This window comes from Saccostrea echinata, unplaced genomic scaffold (genome assembly GCF_033153115.1).
Source record: "Saccostrea echinata isolate AGI-Se365-2 ecotype Australia unplaced genomic scaffold, CSIRO_AGI_Sech_v1 ptg000027l, whole genome shotgun sequence".
Taxonomy (NCBI): Eukaryota; Metazoa; Mollusca; class Bivalvia; order Ostreida; family Ostreidae; genus Saccostrea; species Saccostrea echinata.
Genome location: NW_026889776.1, coordinates 7,196,129 through 7,212,541, shown reverse-complemented (window position 1 = coordinate 7,212,541; position 16,413 = coordinate 7,196,129). Strand labels below are relative to the sequence as shown.

Genomic DNA, 16,413 nt, shown 5'->3' with positions numbered 1-16,413 from the left:
TCAATTGTAAAATGTACACTGAAAAATGTTTTCAAATGTATAACTTACTTTGAAACGTTTGAAATCAGTTGTATGAATTAGGCAGAAACATATTTTAAGTCGAACTGTTTACACTGAAACATGTTTCAATAATATAATTGCACTGAAATTACACTGAAGCATATATAATTACACTGAAACATGTTTTCAATTGAATTGAGTACTTGGAAACATGTCTTCAATGGTGTAAGAATTACACTGAAACATGCCTTCACTTTGAAACATGTTTCAAGTGTAATGTTTAAATTTGGGTTTTGATGAGAAACAATTATTTGCTTGAGAGTAGGATGGCTACAAAATGTCATTCCTGACTGACGGGATTTCTTATACTGTCTAGGAAGAGACTGTTCAAGCTAAGTTGTGGATAGATAGAGGATTTAGAAAAACGGCATCAAATAAAGTTTCTTCTTGAAAGCCTACATATAACCTATACAGTGACGTGCATTAGAAACATTTTATAGGAATCTTGAAGATTCTTGAGCATCCAAATGGAAATGAAATGCCACGTGTTTTGTGCGTTATGCAATTTGATTGATTACTTTTAATTTAATTATATGAGGTAGGGGGTATTATCGTACAGTACACCCCCTTGTGTTCGAGAATCGGAAGATCATTAAGAACTTAGCGATATATTCTCATTAAGCACTAAATCAAACGACTCAAATCACCAGTCCCTTACCACAGATTGAGGCAGTAGATCCAATTTTGTCTTCTTCTTTTTTTTTATAATTAAATAGATCAGTATTTTAGTTCGCCGACAGATATATCCTTTGGGTTCATTTTCCGGATGTGACGTGTAGTGATTGATGACGCATGCTTTTAGATAATTTAAGCTGTCACCCACTAATGCAAACACTCTATAACTTAGATTCAGTGGATTATATTTTTGATACACAGAATATCATTGTTTGTATTATAAATCCGCCGTGAAGAGAAGAAGAATCTGAGAAGGTCAATGACCGGTAACATTGTCCTCTATATTACGAATCAAAAACGACAAACATGGCGAATCAGAACGACAAACACGGCGGTTGAAGGTGATCAAACAATAAATATTGACTAACTAAATTTGAAATTACAGTAGATAACAAGAAATATACAAAGATTTCTGCTTGATGACACATTAGACAACAAATATTCTTGAAATTCGAAGTATGATAGCAATGTGTTTGCATTTACAGAAAAAAAAAAAAATTAGAGCTCTGGCGAAGTGAAAAACGATGTAATATTAAAGAAAGATATACAGATGTAACATATAACAAGCTGTTTTATTACATTTTCAACAGTGAAATACTGTAATTTATTTACAGAATAAAAGTGATATTCTGACAAAGTGTGAAAGGATATCAGAACGGTATTCTCACAGTATGAGAATATCAGAAGTGCGGCAAAACTTACGATTTTCATTCCCTTTACGAAGAGTGTTTTTTTTTTAAAAAATCCCTTGCCTGTTATAAGATATTAGAGTTAATGAACCATCCTTACAGAGACTAATAGTTATACTGCATGCCAATGTTTTTCCAAATATGTCGTTAAAAAACCATGTTTACAACGTTTTTCAATCTCGCAATCGCTTAGCTATGACGTCTCAACCGCTCAACTATGACGTCACAGCCTATGACACTGTGTTACGAAAAGCGGAGGCAAAGGGAAAATCTAAGAAAATGTAATAAACAGAAAATTCAATGTTTTGTATATGAATATTGAATTTATATCACTCGTGCTTGGCACTCGTGAAAATATAAAAAAAATCCTGTCCCACTCGTGATCCCATATTCATCTACAAAACATCGAATACTCCTCAGTCTATTTATTACACGCATGATGCCCCCCTTCGATTGCTCTGTCCCGAATGATGAATATCGTAGCGAGAATTCTTAATATCTAGTTTTAAGGGGAAAAAATATAACAGCCCTTGATATTTTACTGTTTAGGAAAAATTCATGGTGGCGATGTGTACCTTGTTATTTATTAGTTTAATTTGTAATAAGTTATATTTTTGACAAAATATGACGTCAGCGCCTGTGGACATGAAGTGTTGTGTACACGTCACTACACGATTACAAAGATAGTATGTAAAAAGTGACATTGCATAATTATATTACTGACACGATCACTGAGTGATACCGTATCACGACTATTGATATTGACACTTAATCTGTCTCTACTGGTTCTTTGTCATACATTGATTTTCTATATATACTTTCTCAATTGTACATTAATTACCTTTGTAGTAAATTTCTTACAAGCCAAAAATTAGAAATTATATGACAACTATTACACAATTCTTATTCTTGTGACATTTTTTGTTAAAACCGAGTTTCTTTACTTTGGGTGGTTGAGTGATCTAAGAATCAAAGCGTAATTATAGTTGAACAGGACATTTGTTCCTTTTATTGTACGTATAGGTCTATAGGCCTCTGTACTTCTCATTCCTTTATACTTATCACCAACCACACTGACTCTGTGCTCATTCATTTGTTTTGAATTAATATTTTGAAATCAAAATAATGCTGTGTGCATTAATTTTTACCCCTGAGCGACGTGATCCAGCGTGTCCTAGTCTTCTGGACTTATCATTACGTGTACATATATATAAAGCCTAGTATCTTCTTTTCAGTTGTGGTACTGTGTGCCTCGGCAGATTCAGTCAGAGAGATCATGATAAAAGCCAACGAACTCAACTTTGATAACGGAGAATATGTCTTCCTCAACATTGACCTATTTAGCAGGTAAGTAAAGAGCATTTATCGACAGCATTACTGCAGTCAGTCAATAAAATGTGTCATAAGCCTACAGAAGTCCTATACTCGGTAAAATGTAACAAAGACCTACAGAATTACTGTATTCAGTATTCAAATGTGGTATAGATCTTCAGAATTACTGTGGCATAGGTCTACTAAATTTCTGCACTCAGTTAGTAAAATGTGGCATAGATCTACAGAATTACTGTGGAATAGGTCTACTAAATTTCTAATCAGTAAAATGTGGCATAGAACTACAGAATTACTGCACTCAATCGGTAAAATGTGACATAGACCTACTGAATTACTGCACTCAATCAGTAAAATGTGGCATAGACTTACAGAATTACTGCACTCAATCAGTAAAATGTGGCATAGACAAACAGAATTACTGCACTCAATCAGTAAAATGTGGCATGGACAAACAGAATTACTGTACTCAATCAGTAAAATTTGGCATAGAACTACAGAATTACTGCACTCAATCGGTAAAATGTGGCATGGACAAACAGAATTACTGTACTCAATCAGTAAAATTTGGCATAGAACTACAGAATTACTGCACTCGATCGGTAAAATGTGGCATAGACAAACAGAATTACTGTACTCAATCAGTAAAATGTGGCATAGAACTACAGAATTACCGCACTCAATCGGTAAAATGTGGCATAGACAAACAGAATTACTGTACTCAATCAGTAAAATGTGGCATAGAACTACAGAATTACTGCACTCGATCGGTAAAATGTGGCATAGACAAACAGAATTACTACACTCAATCAGTAAAATGTGGCATAGACAAACAGAATTACTGCACTCAATCGGTAAAATGTGGCATAGACAAACAGAATTACTGCACTCAATCGGTAAAATGTGGCATAGACAAACAGAGTTACTACACTCAATCAGTAAAATGTGGCATAGACAAACAGAATTACTGCACTCAATCAGTAAAATGTGGCATAGACAAACAGAATTACTGCACTCAATCAGTAAAATGTGGCATAGACAAACAGAATTACTGCACTCAATCGGTAAAATGTGGCATAGACAAACAGAATTACTACACTCAATCAGTAAAATGTGGCATAGACAAACAGAATTACTGCACTCAATCGGTAAAATGTGGCATAGACAAACAGAATTACTACACTCAATCAGTAAAATGTGGCATAGACAAACAGAATTACTGCACTCAATCGGTAAAATGTGGCATAGACTTACAGAATTACTGCACTCAATCAGTAAAATGTGGCATAGACAAACAGAATTACTGCACTCAATCAGTAAAATGTGGCATAGACCTACTGAATTACTGAACTCAATAAGTAAAATTTGGTGTAGACCTACAGAATTACTGAAATGTGGCAAAGACCTACATCATTACTGCACCCAGTCAATAAATGTGGCATATACCTACAGAATTTCTGCACTTAATTAGTACAGTGTGCCATAGACCTACAGAATTACTACACTCAATAAGTACATGTGGCATAGACCTACTGAATTACTGCACTCTTTAGTAAAATGTGGTATAGACTTATTAATTACTGAACTCAATTAGTTGAATGTGGCATACAGGTCGGCAGAATTACTGTTCTTAATGGTATTTGTATTGAACAGACCGAAAAAAATACTCTATCCAATTTTAGATATCGTACAGCAGGATCAAATTAATGTACATAATGGTAGGTATGATACAGACCGACAGAATAATGTACAAAATGTTAGATATGGTACAGGATCTACAGAATTTAAGTACTTAAAGGTAGATATCGTACAGAACTACTGTACTCAATTGTAGATGTTGTATTGACGGACAAAATTACTGTTATCAATGCTAGATGTGGTACAGACACCGACAAAATAACTGTACCCATACAATGTTAAGATACTAGACCTAAAGAATTACAGTTAATCTCTCCAAGTTCTTGATCGCTCGAAGTGAGTCTCCAGTCCCGATTTTTATGCCCTTGGATCGAAAGATCCCGGGGGTATATTGTTTTTGTCCTGTCTGTCTGTCTGTCTGTTGTCAACTTTAACCTTGTCCGTAACTTTTGATTGATTGGAGATATGACTTTCATATTTCACATGTGTATTCCTTGTGACTAGACCTTTCCTTGGGTACCATCATATTTGACCTTGACCTTGGAGTTTGACCCACTTTTGCAAAATTTTATGAGACTTTATCCTTGGCCATAACTTTTGAACAGTTAGTGCTTGGGGTTTCAAACTTCACATGTGTATTCCTTGTGACAAGACCTTCCTCTGTATTTCAACCTCTTTGACCTTGATCTAGGAGTTTGACCTACTTTTGAAAAACTTTAACCTTGGCCATAACTTTTGAATGGTTGGTGCTAGGGCTTTCATACTTCACATATGTAATCCTTGTGACAAGACCTTCCTTTGGATACCAACCACTGGCCTTTTGACCGTGACATAGGAGTTTGACCTACTTTCGAAAAACATTAACCTTGGCCGTAACTTTTGAATGGTTGGTGCTAGAGCTTTCATACTTCACATATGTAATCCTTGTGACATCACCTTCCTTTGCATACCAACAACTTTGACCTTGACCTTGACGTTTTACTTACTTTTAAATAACTTTAACCTTCGCCATAACTTTTGAACAGTTGCAGCTAGGGCTTTCAAATTTCACATGTGTATTCCTCGAGACAAGACCTTTCTTTGGGTACCAACATTTTTTATCTTTTGGCCTGGATTTTGACTTGCATTTGAGAAACTTTAACCTTCGTCATAAGCTGCCATACGGGAGCATCAGTGTTTCACGAACACATCTTGTTCCCTTATTAACTAAGCGAATTTACATCTCTCGACATCTCAATCTCTCGAAACCCTTGATCTCTCGAAGTCAAGATGCAATCTCGCTATATGTTCTATATCCCTTAGTAAATATATATATATGACACAGGCACTTGTGTCGTATGCGGGGCACCCCCTAATTATTTTTACCACAAGGTACCTAACTCAATTTCAGGAATACCCGCTTCAAGCTCGTATTTTGTTAATATATCAATCATTAACCTACCGGGTACTTTAAAATGACATCGTTCGCTTCGAGAAACTTTTTTCTTGTTAATTAAATCGTTTCAGACGTCTCTGGTTGAGCCTCTTTATTGTAAACCACTCATTTATTCTTCGAAAATTACCTCGATACAAAATAAGACTTTAGATGGGATACAAAACTTCCGGTTGGGGTTATAAATGTAGGATAAAACCAGAGACCTCTGAAAGGAATACTCGGAAGTCTCTGAAACGATTTAAGTGACAAGAAAAAGTCTCTCGAAGCGAACGATGTCATTTTAAAGTAGGTTAATGATTGATATATTAACAAAATACGAGCTTGAAGCGGGGGTGCCTGGAATTGAGTTAGGTACCTTATGGTAAAAATAATAAGTAGGGGGTGCCCCGTATACGAAACAAGTGCCTGTGATATATGACCTAAAATTTCTGTACTCGGTGGTAGAAACGATAAAGACCTAGAGAATTAGAGTAAATTTACATGTTAAAATATAGTACAGAGTACTGAATAAACTTAATGACTAGAATACAGACTGTACACAACAAACAAAGAAAATAACCTGCTAAAAAATCATAATGTACTGGACTGATCGATTTCTGGTATGGAAGGGAATTACCGCCAAAAGTCTATTTATCTTGCTTTTATTCTTATTCTGCCTACTTCTTTATTCTTTGTTATTATTGTAACTATATGTCACTTTATTGTTTTCATATTCGTCTTTATTAAATTTCACTTTGAACTTTTTTCATTCTTCATTTTGTCCTTACTTCTATGTTGCTTTATTCTTGTAAATTCGGTCTTCTTTCTTTTATATTGATACAGTTTCTTTAATAAATAATTATGACCATCTCTATTACAAATGTAAATTCAGTCACGCAAACCATGAAGCGCATTCAACGAAGACGAATACAAGTAATGTGAATTTAATGCGGCATTATAACGCTAGGTGGCAGGGTGTTCGCTGCGAGTGTTGGTAAAATTAGGTACGCAAACCGGGCCGAGGTTATTCGAGATTTTTCAAATTTCTGCCTTAATACTTTATCAATCGAACCCAAATTTTCAAATATGTATGTTACAGGTTCAGACATGTACCCGGTGTCGCTCCCCCTGTAGGCTGTCTAGATGGTACGACTTCCCCCGGAAGACTACCTATATAGTGAGACTTCTCCAGGGGAAAGTCTCACTACATAGTCAGTCTTCCCCCTTCATAGCGAAACTTCCCCCTTTAATTTAGTTTCCGAGTATTTTTTTTTTATTGTAAAACAATGTTTTTATACTAACGTTTTCAGTGTTTGGATAAAAGTAATCCGTCCTATATGAATGAATAAATAAATATATGAATAAATAATTAAAACATTTTAATAGTGATTTTTATAATTAAAACTTCTTAACCATGCAGGTAAACATAGGTAAATTTGCACGTTTCTACGGGTAATGACCTCTTTACTGTTAAACTAATTATGTCTTTTTTTCTTCTGATAAGAATCGTCTCGGAATAATGCTTTAATCTGCTGTGCACGATAAATTTTAATGCGCACTTTTATATTGATTCATTTGAAACTATTCATCTTTTTTTTAGCTCTTCTGAGCCAAAGGCTCAAAGAGCTAATGCTATGGCCATTTGTGCGGTGTGCGGTGTGCGTAAAATTTTTAGAATATGGGCAATAACTCAAGAACCCCTTGGCCAATTATTGTCAAATTTGTCACAGGGTATCCTTGGCCCAAGGGCTCCCTTTTATACTAAAACTGAGGTTGTGACCCTTTAACAAGGGGAGATAATTAGGAAAATAGAAACAAAAGTACTGGTTGCTAAAAAATCTTCTTCTCAAGAACCACTGGGCAGATTATCACCAAACTTACACAAAAGGATGAGAATATGTTGTAGATTAAAATTTGCACGGGGATTTACCCTGGGGCAAAGGGTGTGGTCTCAAGGTCACTTCAAAGTTGACCAAAAATTACATTTTATTAAAATGTTGATATTTTGCTTACTATAAGGACTAGGACCATCAAATCTTGTCAGTTGGTGCATATAAGGACCTCATATCATGTTGACTCAAAAGTAGGTCACGGTGACCTACTTTTTAAATTTTGCGGCCATTCTTTTTCAAAATGATTTAGAGGCATATTTTGAACAATTTAAGGCCTATGATCATCAAACTTTGTCAGTTGATGCATCTTGGGTCCTCAAAGTACGTCAACTAAAAAGTAGGTCACCTTGACCTACTTTTTGAATTTTATGGCTAATCTTTTTTAAAACAATTAAGGTCATTAATTCGAATACGGGGAGGCTTAGAATCATTAAATCTTGTAAGATGATGCATCTTGGGGCCATAAAACATATTTATTAAAAAGTAGGTCACAGTGACCTTCTTTTTGAACTTTGCAGGCATTCGATTTCAAAGCGTTTTAGAGGCATAATTTGGACATTTTAAGTCCTATGATCATAAAACTTTGTAAGTTGATGCATCTTGGGTCCTCAAAAAGGTCAACTGAAAAGTAGGTCACCGTGACCTACTTTTCAATTTATATGACTATAATTAAATATTTCAGGTACTAATTGGTTTAGAATCATAAAACTTTGTCAGTTGATGCATCTTGGGTCTTCGGAGTAGGTCGACTAAAAAGTAGGTCACAGTGACCTACTTTTGAAAATTTATGGCGTTAATTAAATATTTTGGGTACTAATTGGCTTAGAATCATCAAACTTTGTCAGTTGATGCCTCTTGGGTCTTCAGAGTAGGTCGACTAAAAAGTAGGTCACAGTGACCTACTTTAGAAAATTTATGGCTTTAATTAAATATTTTGGGTACTAATTGGCTTAGAATCATCAAACTTTGTCAGTTGATGCATCTTGGGTCTTCAGAGTAGGTCGACTAAAAAGTAGGTCACCGTGACCTAATTTTGAAAATTTATGGCTTTAATTAAATATTTTGGGTACTAATTGGCTTAGAATCATCAAACTTTGTCAGTTGATGCCTCATGGGTCTTCGGAGTAGGTCGACTAAAAAGTAGGTCACCATGACATACTTTCGGAAAATTTATGGCTTTAATAAAATATTTTGGGTACTAATTGGCTTAGAATCATAAAACTTTGTCAGTTTAAGCGTCATGAGTCCTCGGAGTACAACAACTGAAAAGTAGGTCACGGTGACCTACTTATGAAAATTGATGGCTTTAGTCAAATATTTCGGGTACTAATTGGCTTAGAATCATTAAACTTTGTCAGTTGATGCGTCTTGGGTCCTCGGAGTACAACAACTGAAAAGTAGGTCACGGTGACCTACTTTTGAAATTTTATGGCTGTATTTAATATTTTCAGGAATTATTTGGCTTAGAATCGTCAAAATTTGTCAGTTGATGCATCTTTGGTCCTCGGAGTAGGTTGACTGAAAAGTAGGTCACTGTGACCTACTTTTGAAAATTTATGGCTGTAATTAAATATTTTGGGTACTTATTGGCTAGAATCATCAAACTTGTCAGTCGATGTATCTTTGGTCCTCGGAGTACAGCAACTGAAAAGTAGGTCACGGTGACCTACTTTTGAAAATTTATGGCTTTAATTAAATATTACAGGTACTAATTGGCTTAGAATCATCAAACTTTTGCATCTTGGGTCCTTGGAGTAAAACAATTGAAAAGTAGGTCACTTTGACCTACTTATAAAATTTTATGGTTATAATTTTAAAAAATATTTTAGGTATTAATTGGCTTAGAATCATCAAACTTAGTTGATGGGTCTTCAGAGAATGACAAGTGATAAGTAGGTCACCATGACCAACTCTCAGGTACTAATTGGCTTAGAATCATCTTGGGTTCTCAGATTATGAATTGGAATTTCAAGGGTTTATCTAAATATACAGGATACTTCGAGGCTTCAAATAGAAGTGATAGGTTGTACAGTTTATCAGAAGAGCGATATACGGCCCATGGGCCTCTTGTTATATAAGATCATTACCTAAATATGCAATATATACATCGTCGATGTAAATAAAATCGAAACTGACCAAACACGGAAGGGGAAGTCTCACTATGGTCGTTTAGGGCGGAAGGCTCACTATATAGTCATTGCCCCCTCCCCCCCCCCCCGGAAGGGAAGTGTCACTATATAGCAAGACTTCCGGGGGGAAGACTCACTATGGGGTAAGTCTCACAATCTGACACCGGTAGCGGGGGGGGGGGGGGGGGGCTGGCCACCAAACATTTTTCTAGCCATAACTTTTTACTACTGAAATGTTCAATGAAAGTCTGGTTGACCCCCTCCCACTTTTTGTTGTAGTTTAGTCAAATAAGGGCCATATACGTAGTGACGTATGAGTAAAATTTGGTACTGAAAGAAGTTGGACCCCCTCCCCCCACATAAAATTTTCGAGTTTGAAGAATTTTTCTCTTTTTTGTTTGTTTGTGTGTTTGTTTGTTTGTTTTTTTTTTTTTGCTTGTCAAGATTTTTAGGTAAGTTATTTTTTTTTCTCTGGCTGCCCCTTTCAAAAACAATGCTACGTCTCTAAGTTTTATCTGTATTCGCTGTAAAAATTGCCAATATTTATATTCATGTATTTAAATTTTGAAAATCTCAATATTTTAGAGTATTTTTTGGCGATTTTTGACTTCAATTTGCTAAGATGGGTAGGCAATATCAAGCCGACATTTTACGTATTTTTTGCCAAACGAGACATTGACAAAATAATTTTTTGAGTTATTCTGATGTCAAACACTGTGTGCTTACTAGAGATATTTATTTCTTTATTGAAAAGTGCTATTTCTATACAAAAAATCAATACATATTTTCATAAAAACCGGGGGAAGTTTCTAGTATGCCCCGGTCTAGCCTGGTTCCGGCCACGCCTACCCATGACGTACCGCACTACTTTGCAGAGCATTGCATTATGGGTTGGCCGAAACCAGACTAGCCCCGCGGTCCCCAGAATCAAGCAACTGCGCATGAACAGTTATTATCCTGAAATAAAGAAATGTCAGTTCAGTGGAAGAATATATAGGGGTCCTGAAAAACAACTCAATTTATTAGGGTATACTAGTAATTATCAAAATATTTAATTTTTTTTTATATCAATAAAACTGAAATTCAATCATCCAACAAATAACTTGAATAGAGTTACTTATATTTTTCAGGTGACAGAAAATACACAATTATTTTGGAGTTTTCATCATTGGTCCGGTTTTAATGACCCAGATTTTCTTAAAACGTGTTATTTAAAGCAACAAAAGCACATTTGAAAGAAGAAATGCTTATAAATAGTTAAAATATATTGTTTAGCATCAGAATAATTTATAGATTTATTAGCTTTTTGTCAAAAAAAAAACCCACTAAAAATGTCAGCTTGATACTGCCTTCCAAAAACTTGGAAATCAAATAATTTTCTTCGAGAAAATCTAAAATATTGAGCATTTCGGGACAATTTTACCGCTTATACTAATAAACCTATAACTAACATAACTTGAAAATTTGGGTTCGATTGATAAAGTATTAAGGCAGAAATTTGAAAAATCTCGAATAACCTCGGCCCGGGTTTGCGTACCTAATTTTACCAACACTCGCAGCGAACACCCTGCCACCTAGCGTTATAATGCCGCATTAAATTCACAATACTTATATTCGTCTTCGTTGAATACGCTTCATGGTTTGCGTGACTGAATTTACATTTGTAATAGAGATGATCATAATTATTTATTAAAGAAACTGTATCAATATAAAAGAAAGAAGACCGAATTTACAAGAATAAAGCAACATAGAAGTAAGGACAAAATGAAGAATGAAAAAAGTTCGAAGTGAAATGTAATAAAGACGAATATGAAAACAATAAAGTGACATATAGTTACAATAATAACAAAGAATAAAGAAGTAGGCAGAATAAGAATAAAAGCAAGATAAATAGACTTTTGGCGGTAATTCCCTTCCATATTCTGGTACAATAAACATATAACATTCAAAGGTGGCGACCAACCGATCAAATTCCAGTACTTGCGTGAAGTACACAGACAGGATGCATATTGCAGAATAGTACATTTGTGCTTGAAAGTCCTCTGTTTTTCCTAATTACGTGGGAAATGCGCAAGCTCAAGTGATCTGTTTCCGTTTGAAATTAAAGCTATTGTATAATTATTGACAAACATTATTAAAAGGCATAATTATCGTGTGAAACGATCCTATTGATATATCGCATCGTAATATTTAAATAAAGTTGTGAAACTAAAAAAAAAAACATTACATACCGATGTAGAAAAATATATCTCAAAAAAAATTCCAACATTACTGTAAATGAACACTAAAGAAGATGTTATTTATTAAAACAGTAAAGAAGATAGTGAGAAACCCTGGTACAGGGAGAACGACACCCTGGACCGAAACCAGAAGGCAAGGAAAGCCTACGAGGCCCTGATGACGGTAACTCTACGGAAACCAACGAGTCCAGCCTACCGAGGCTTCTCCGAGGAAGTCAAAAAGCGAGCCGGAAACGACAGCTTCACTTACGGCGAGGATGAGGTTCGTGATATCATCATTACGTCACTACAGTACAATATATATAATCATGTGTTTAAGCGCACTTCTTCACATGAAAACATATTAAATGGTCCAACTAATTTCCATACAGAATGTAAATTACTTTCATTTACATTAACCAATAATGTTATATTATATTATTTAGAAATGTTTATGGATTAAAGTTAGATAGTATTTTTTAGACACAAAACTAGTTTTATACCTTTGACACAATTCTTTTGATGTAGGCCAACTTGTTGTGAGTTCTTACTCCAGCAGGGGAACTATGAATCATTATTAAAGTAAAAGATATCAAAGTTCAGCATTTTCTATATTACATGTATATAATTCAAAATATCAACCAAAAAATCATTTGTTTACTCTTATACATGTATCTGAATTAGTAAAATTTATATTTATTTCAGTTTTCCGTGATAATTTCAAAATTTAGAAAATATCGTTTATGATGGATCACATGTAATCTCGTTGTAATCTCGTACTAGGTGAACAGTTTTGTTGGTGCATTTCACGACGCTGTGATACTTTATGCTCTCGCCCTTAATGAGACTCTTGCCAACAACCGCTCCATTACAAATGGCACAGAAATCACCCATCGGATGTGGAACAGAACATTTGAAGGTAAGCATTCTTACAATTACAACGTTCTTTTTCTCTGTAAATTATATTAAATCATATCGATCTTGGTCGATCAGGTAAATATCTAATATCAAAAGTTTCTTTGCATCATTATGTACCTGATAGAAAGTCATAATATGCATAAAATAAGCATTGCACTATTGATTATAAATTTACTTCAGCCATGAACATGGAAAAAGAAAAAAATGCATTATATAATACTTGTTTTTTTCCATAGAATTTTGTTTGAGATAGAATCAATTATTGAAGTGGAATTTCAGAAATGCAAATCAATTCTAATGTCATGCATAGGTATCACCGGAACTGTCAGCATTGATGTTAATGGCGACAGAAATGCCGACTATTCTCTACTGGACATGAACCCGACGACTGGAAAATTTGAGGTATCCAGACATGAAGTACATCAATATGTCTTTCCGATGTAGTCGGAACAAATCTGTTTTTAATACTGTCGAAAATCATTTTCCGACCTTTTTACTAGAATATTTAGTATATCAGTGTTTATTATTTTAAAGTAAGTGCATGTGATAATCGATTTTGATTTCTATCAACATTCCTTACAATCTTTTTTTCTTTTGGAAAAGAAATGCTCCTTTTATGAACTATCAAAATGTTCTGCAGAAACATCACAATGTTTTTTATATTTACCTAAATTTTCGGTTACAAATTGTAATTTTCCGTTGTTGAAGTTTACAAGATGTCTTGTTCACTGTTCTGTGTGGTATTTGAAGCAACGCTAATTTGTGTTAATTCTAGCTTACCTGAGCTTTTCTGATGACATTTTGTCCGGCGTCTCTCTGTCTGTCCGTCCGTCCGTCTATAAACTTTTCACATTTTCGACTTCTTCTCCAGAACCACTGCACCAATTTTAACCAAACTTGCTACAAAGCATCCTTGGCTGATAGCCAGAAACGATGAAACTTGTGTGAAATATTTTTTTTGTAGTTTAGATATAAGTTTGTTTAAATCACGAATAACTGGGGTAGGGCGGGGCCAGAATTTGGGATCAAAGTTTTACATAGAAACATATAGGAAAAAATCTTTGAAATCTTCTTCCGAAGAACAACAAAGCCATGGTTAGTCAAATTGATGTAGAAAACATGCTCAAGTAGTGAAGATTCAAGTTTGTTCAAATCAAGACCCCGGGGGATAAGGTGGGACCACAATGGAGGATCAAATTTTTACATACGGATATGAAGGAAAAAAATCTTTAAAAAACCTTCTTCTCAAGAACCATTCGGTAAGAAAAGTTGAAACTTATCTGAAACCTTTATTTCATAGTGTAGATTCAAATTTATTCAAATCATGACCCCTGGGGATGGGGTGGGGCCCTAAAGGACGATCAAAGTTTTAAACAGGAATACATGGGGAAAATCTTTAAAATTACTCTTCTCAAGAACAGCAAAGCCTATATGATTGGTCATATTCATAAGGAAGCATCCTCAGGTAGTGTAGAATCAAGTTTCTTCAAATCATTACCCAAGGGAGTAGGGTGGGGCCACAATTGGGGATCCAATTTTTATATATGAACATACAGGAAATAATCTATAAAAATCTTCCTCCCAAGAACAGCAAAGCCATGATTGGTCAAATTGATATGGAAGCATCCTTAGGTTGTGTAGATTCAGGTTTGTTGAAACCATGACCCCTGGGGGTAGGATGGGGCCACAATGAATCATCAAAGTTTTACATAGGAATACATTGGAAAAATCTTTAAAAATCTTCTTCTCAAGAATAGCAAAATCATGATTGATCATATTGATATGGAACCATCCTCAGGTTGTGTAGATTCAAATCATGACCCCAGGTGGTAGGTTGGGGCCATAATGGACGATCAAAGTTTTGAAAAGGAATATATAGAAAAAAATCTTTAAGAATCTTCTTCTCAACAACAGCAAAGGTATGATTAGTCATATTTATATAGAAGCATTCTCAGATAGTGTAGGTTTAAATTTTGATCCCTGGGGGTAGGGTTGGGCCACAGTAGGGTATCAAAGTTTTACATAGGAATATATAGGAAAGATCATTAAAAATTCTTTTCTCGAGAACAACGAAGCAATGATTAGTCGTATTGATATAGAAGCATCCTCAGATAGTGTAGATTCAAGATTGTTCAAATCAATCAATAACACGGGTGGAGGGGGAGGGGAAGTAGAAGATAAAACTTATAGGAATATTATCTTTAAAAATCTTCTAACGCCATTAGAAATCAAAGAAAAATTTAAGATTGTTCAAATCATAACCCCCCCCCCCCCCCCATAATGTATTGGGACCAGACCATTATAAATTTAGGGTTTTCAATATTGAACTAATTTCTGCGCTTTCCTAGCCAACGGTGCTCAGGTGAGCGATGTGGTCCATGGGCCTCTTGTTTTTTACAGGTGGTGGCTAATTATTTTGGTAAAGACAAAAAGTATATGCCGGTCCGTAAGAAGAAAATACACTGGGCTGGAAACAGGAAATCAGCGCCCCCGGATACACCCAAGTGTGGATTTGACGGCGCCAAATGCCCTCCTGAAAGTAGAGCTTTATTACATTTTCATAATCATTCATTACTGATTAGTTTGAATAATTGATATTCTAAAGAACAGTCAATTTGATTAATGTCTTTAAGAAACTGCATCGAGTTTTATTTGTATATTATATCATTTAATTATATAATATTAGTACCTTTCATACATATATTTATCCTTATAAATGTCTTTCATTTAAATTCTGAGATGAAATTTCTAACGAAATTCAAATTTAAAATTTCAAAGTTTGAACATTATAAAATTGATTGTGTGCTATTTGTTTTAGAGCCTTTCCCGGAGTATGGTATTGTGATCATAGTTTTGGGTACTCTGCTTGTAATAGTCCTTGTGGCCGCTTTCTTTATATACAGGTAGGTTATAATAGTCCTTGTGGCCGCTTTCTTTATATACAGGTAGGTTACAAGGGAAAAACAGACATAACTATTATATTTAGGAATCTGACCTTTGTCCTCTACTATCCTCTGCTATCAGCCAGGTTCGAGTTTTCAGTAGATTTACTTAATTATGATGAACTTTTAGAAAAAAACACCAAAAACCAAAATCAAGATAAGTAAATCTTAAGGTTTACTACTTATATATACACCATAAGGATTGTGGCAAACGATAACCATTACTGGTTTTTTCTGATGAAAAGCTTTCAGGGACATGGGTTTTTTTCCCATGAAAAGTTCTTTATTTAAAAACAAACTATGAAAGCTTGCATCCTTGTATTTATTTAAGTTAGTCAGAAAATAACTCGATAATTTATTGAGGAACGATACAAGATATTTGTGGGTTTTATTTATTAAGGGACGATAGGATGTATTTGTCGGTTTTACTTTGAGTGATTTTCTTAAATTCGATGTGACTGCGCAAGTGTATTGTTTTTTTTAAAGTGGATTTAAGCTGAGATTGTCT

At 34.7% G+C, this 16,413-nt stretch overlaps 1 protein-coding gene across 8 annotated transcripts in view; it reads left to right on the top strand.

The window, feature by feature from the left end:
* Positions 1-16,413, top strand: part of LOC133193468 (atrial natriuretic peptide receptor 1-like) — a 265,764-nt gene that overhangs the window by 233,361 nt on the left and 15,990 nt on the right. For all 8 annotated transcript variants that reach the window (XM_061329427.1, XM_061329429.1, XM_061329425.1 and 5 more), the window contains 6 exons: positions 2,660-2,771; positions 12,139-12,328; positions 12,829-12,964; positions 13,274-13,365; positions 15,364-15,502; positions 15,782-15,866. In XM_061329427.1, the coding sequence (XP_061185411.1) occupies positions 2,660-2,771; positions 12,139-12,328; positions 12,829-12,964; positions 13,274-13,365; positions 15,364-15,502; positions 15,782-15,866 (754 nt within the window). The remainder of the gene's footprint in view (positions 1-2,659; positions 2,772-12,138; positions 12,329-12,828; positions 12,965-13,273; positions 13,366-15,363; positions 15,503-15,781; positions 15,867-16,413) is intronic.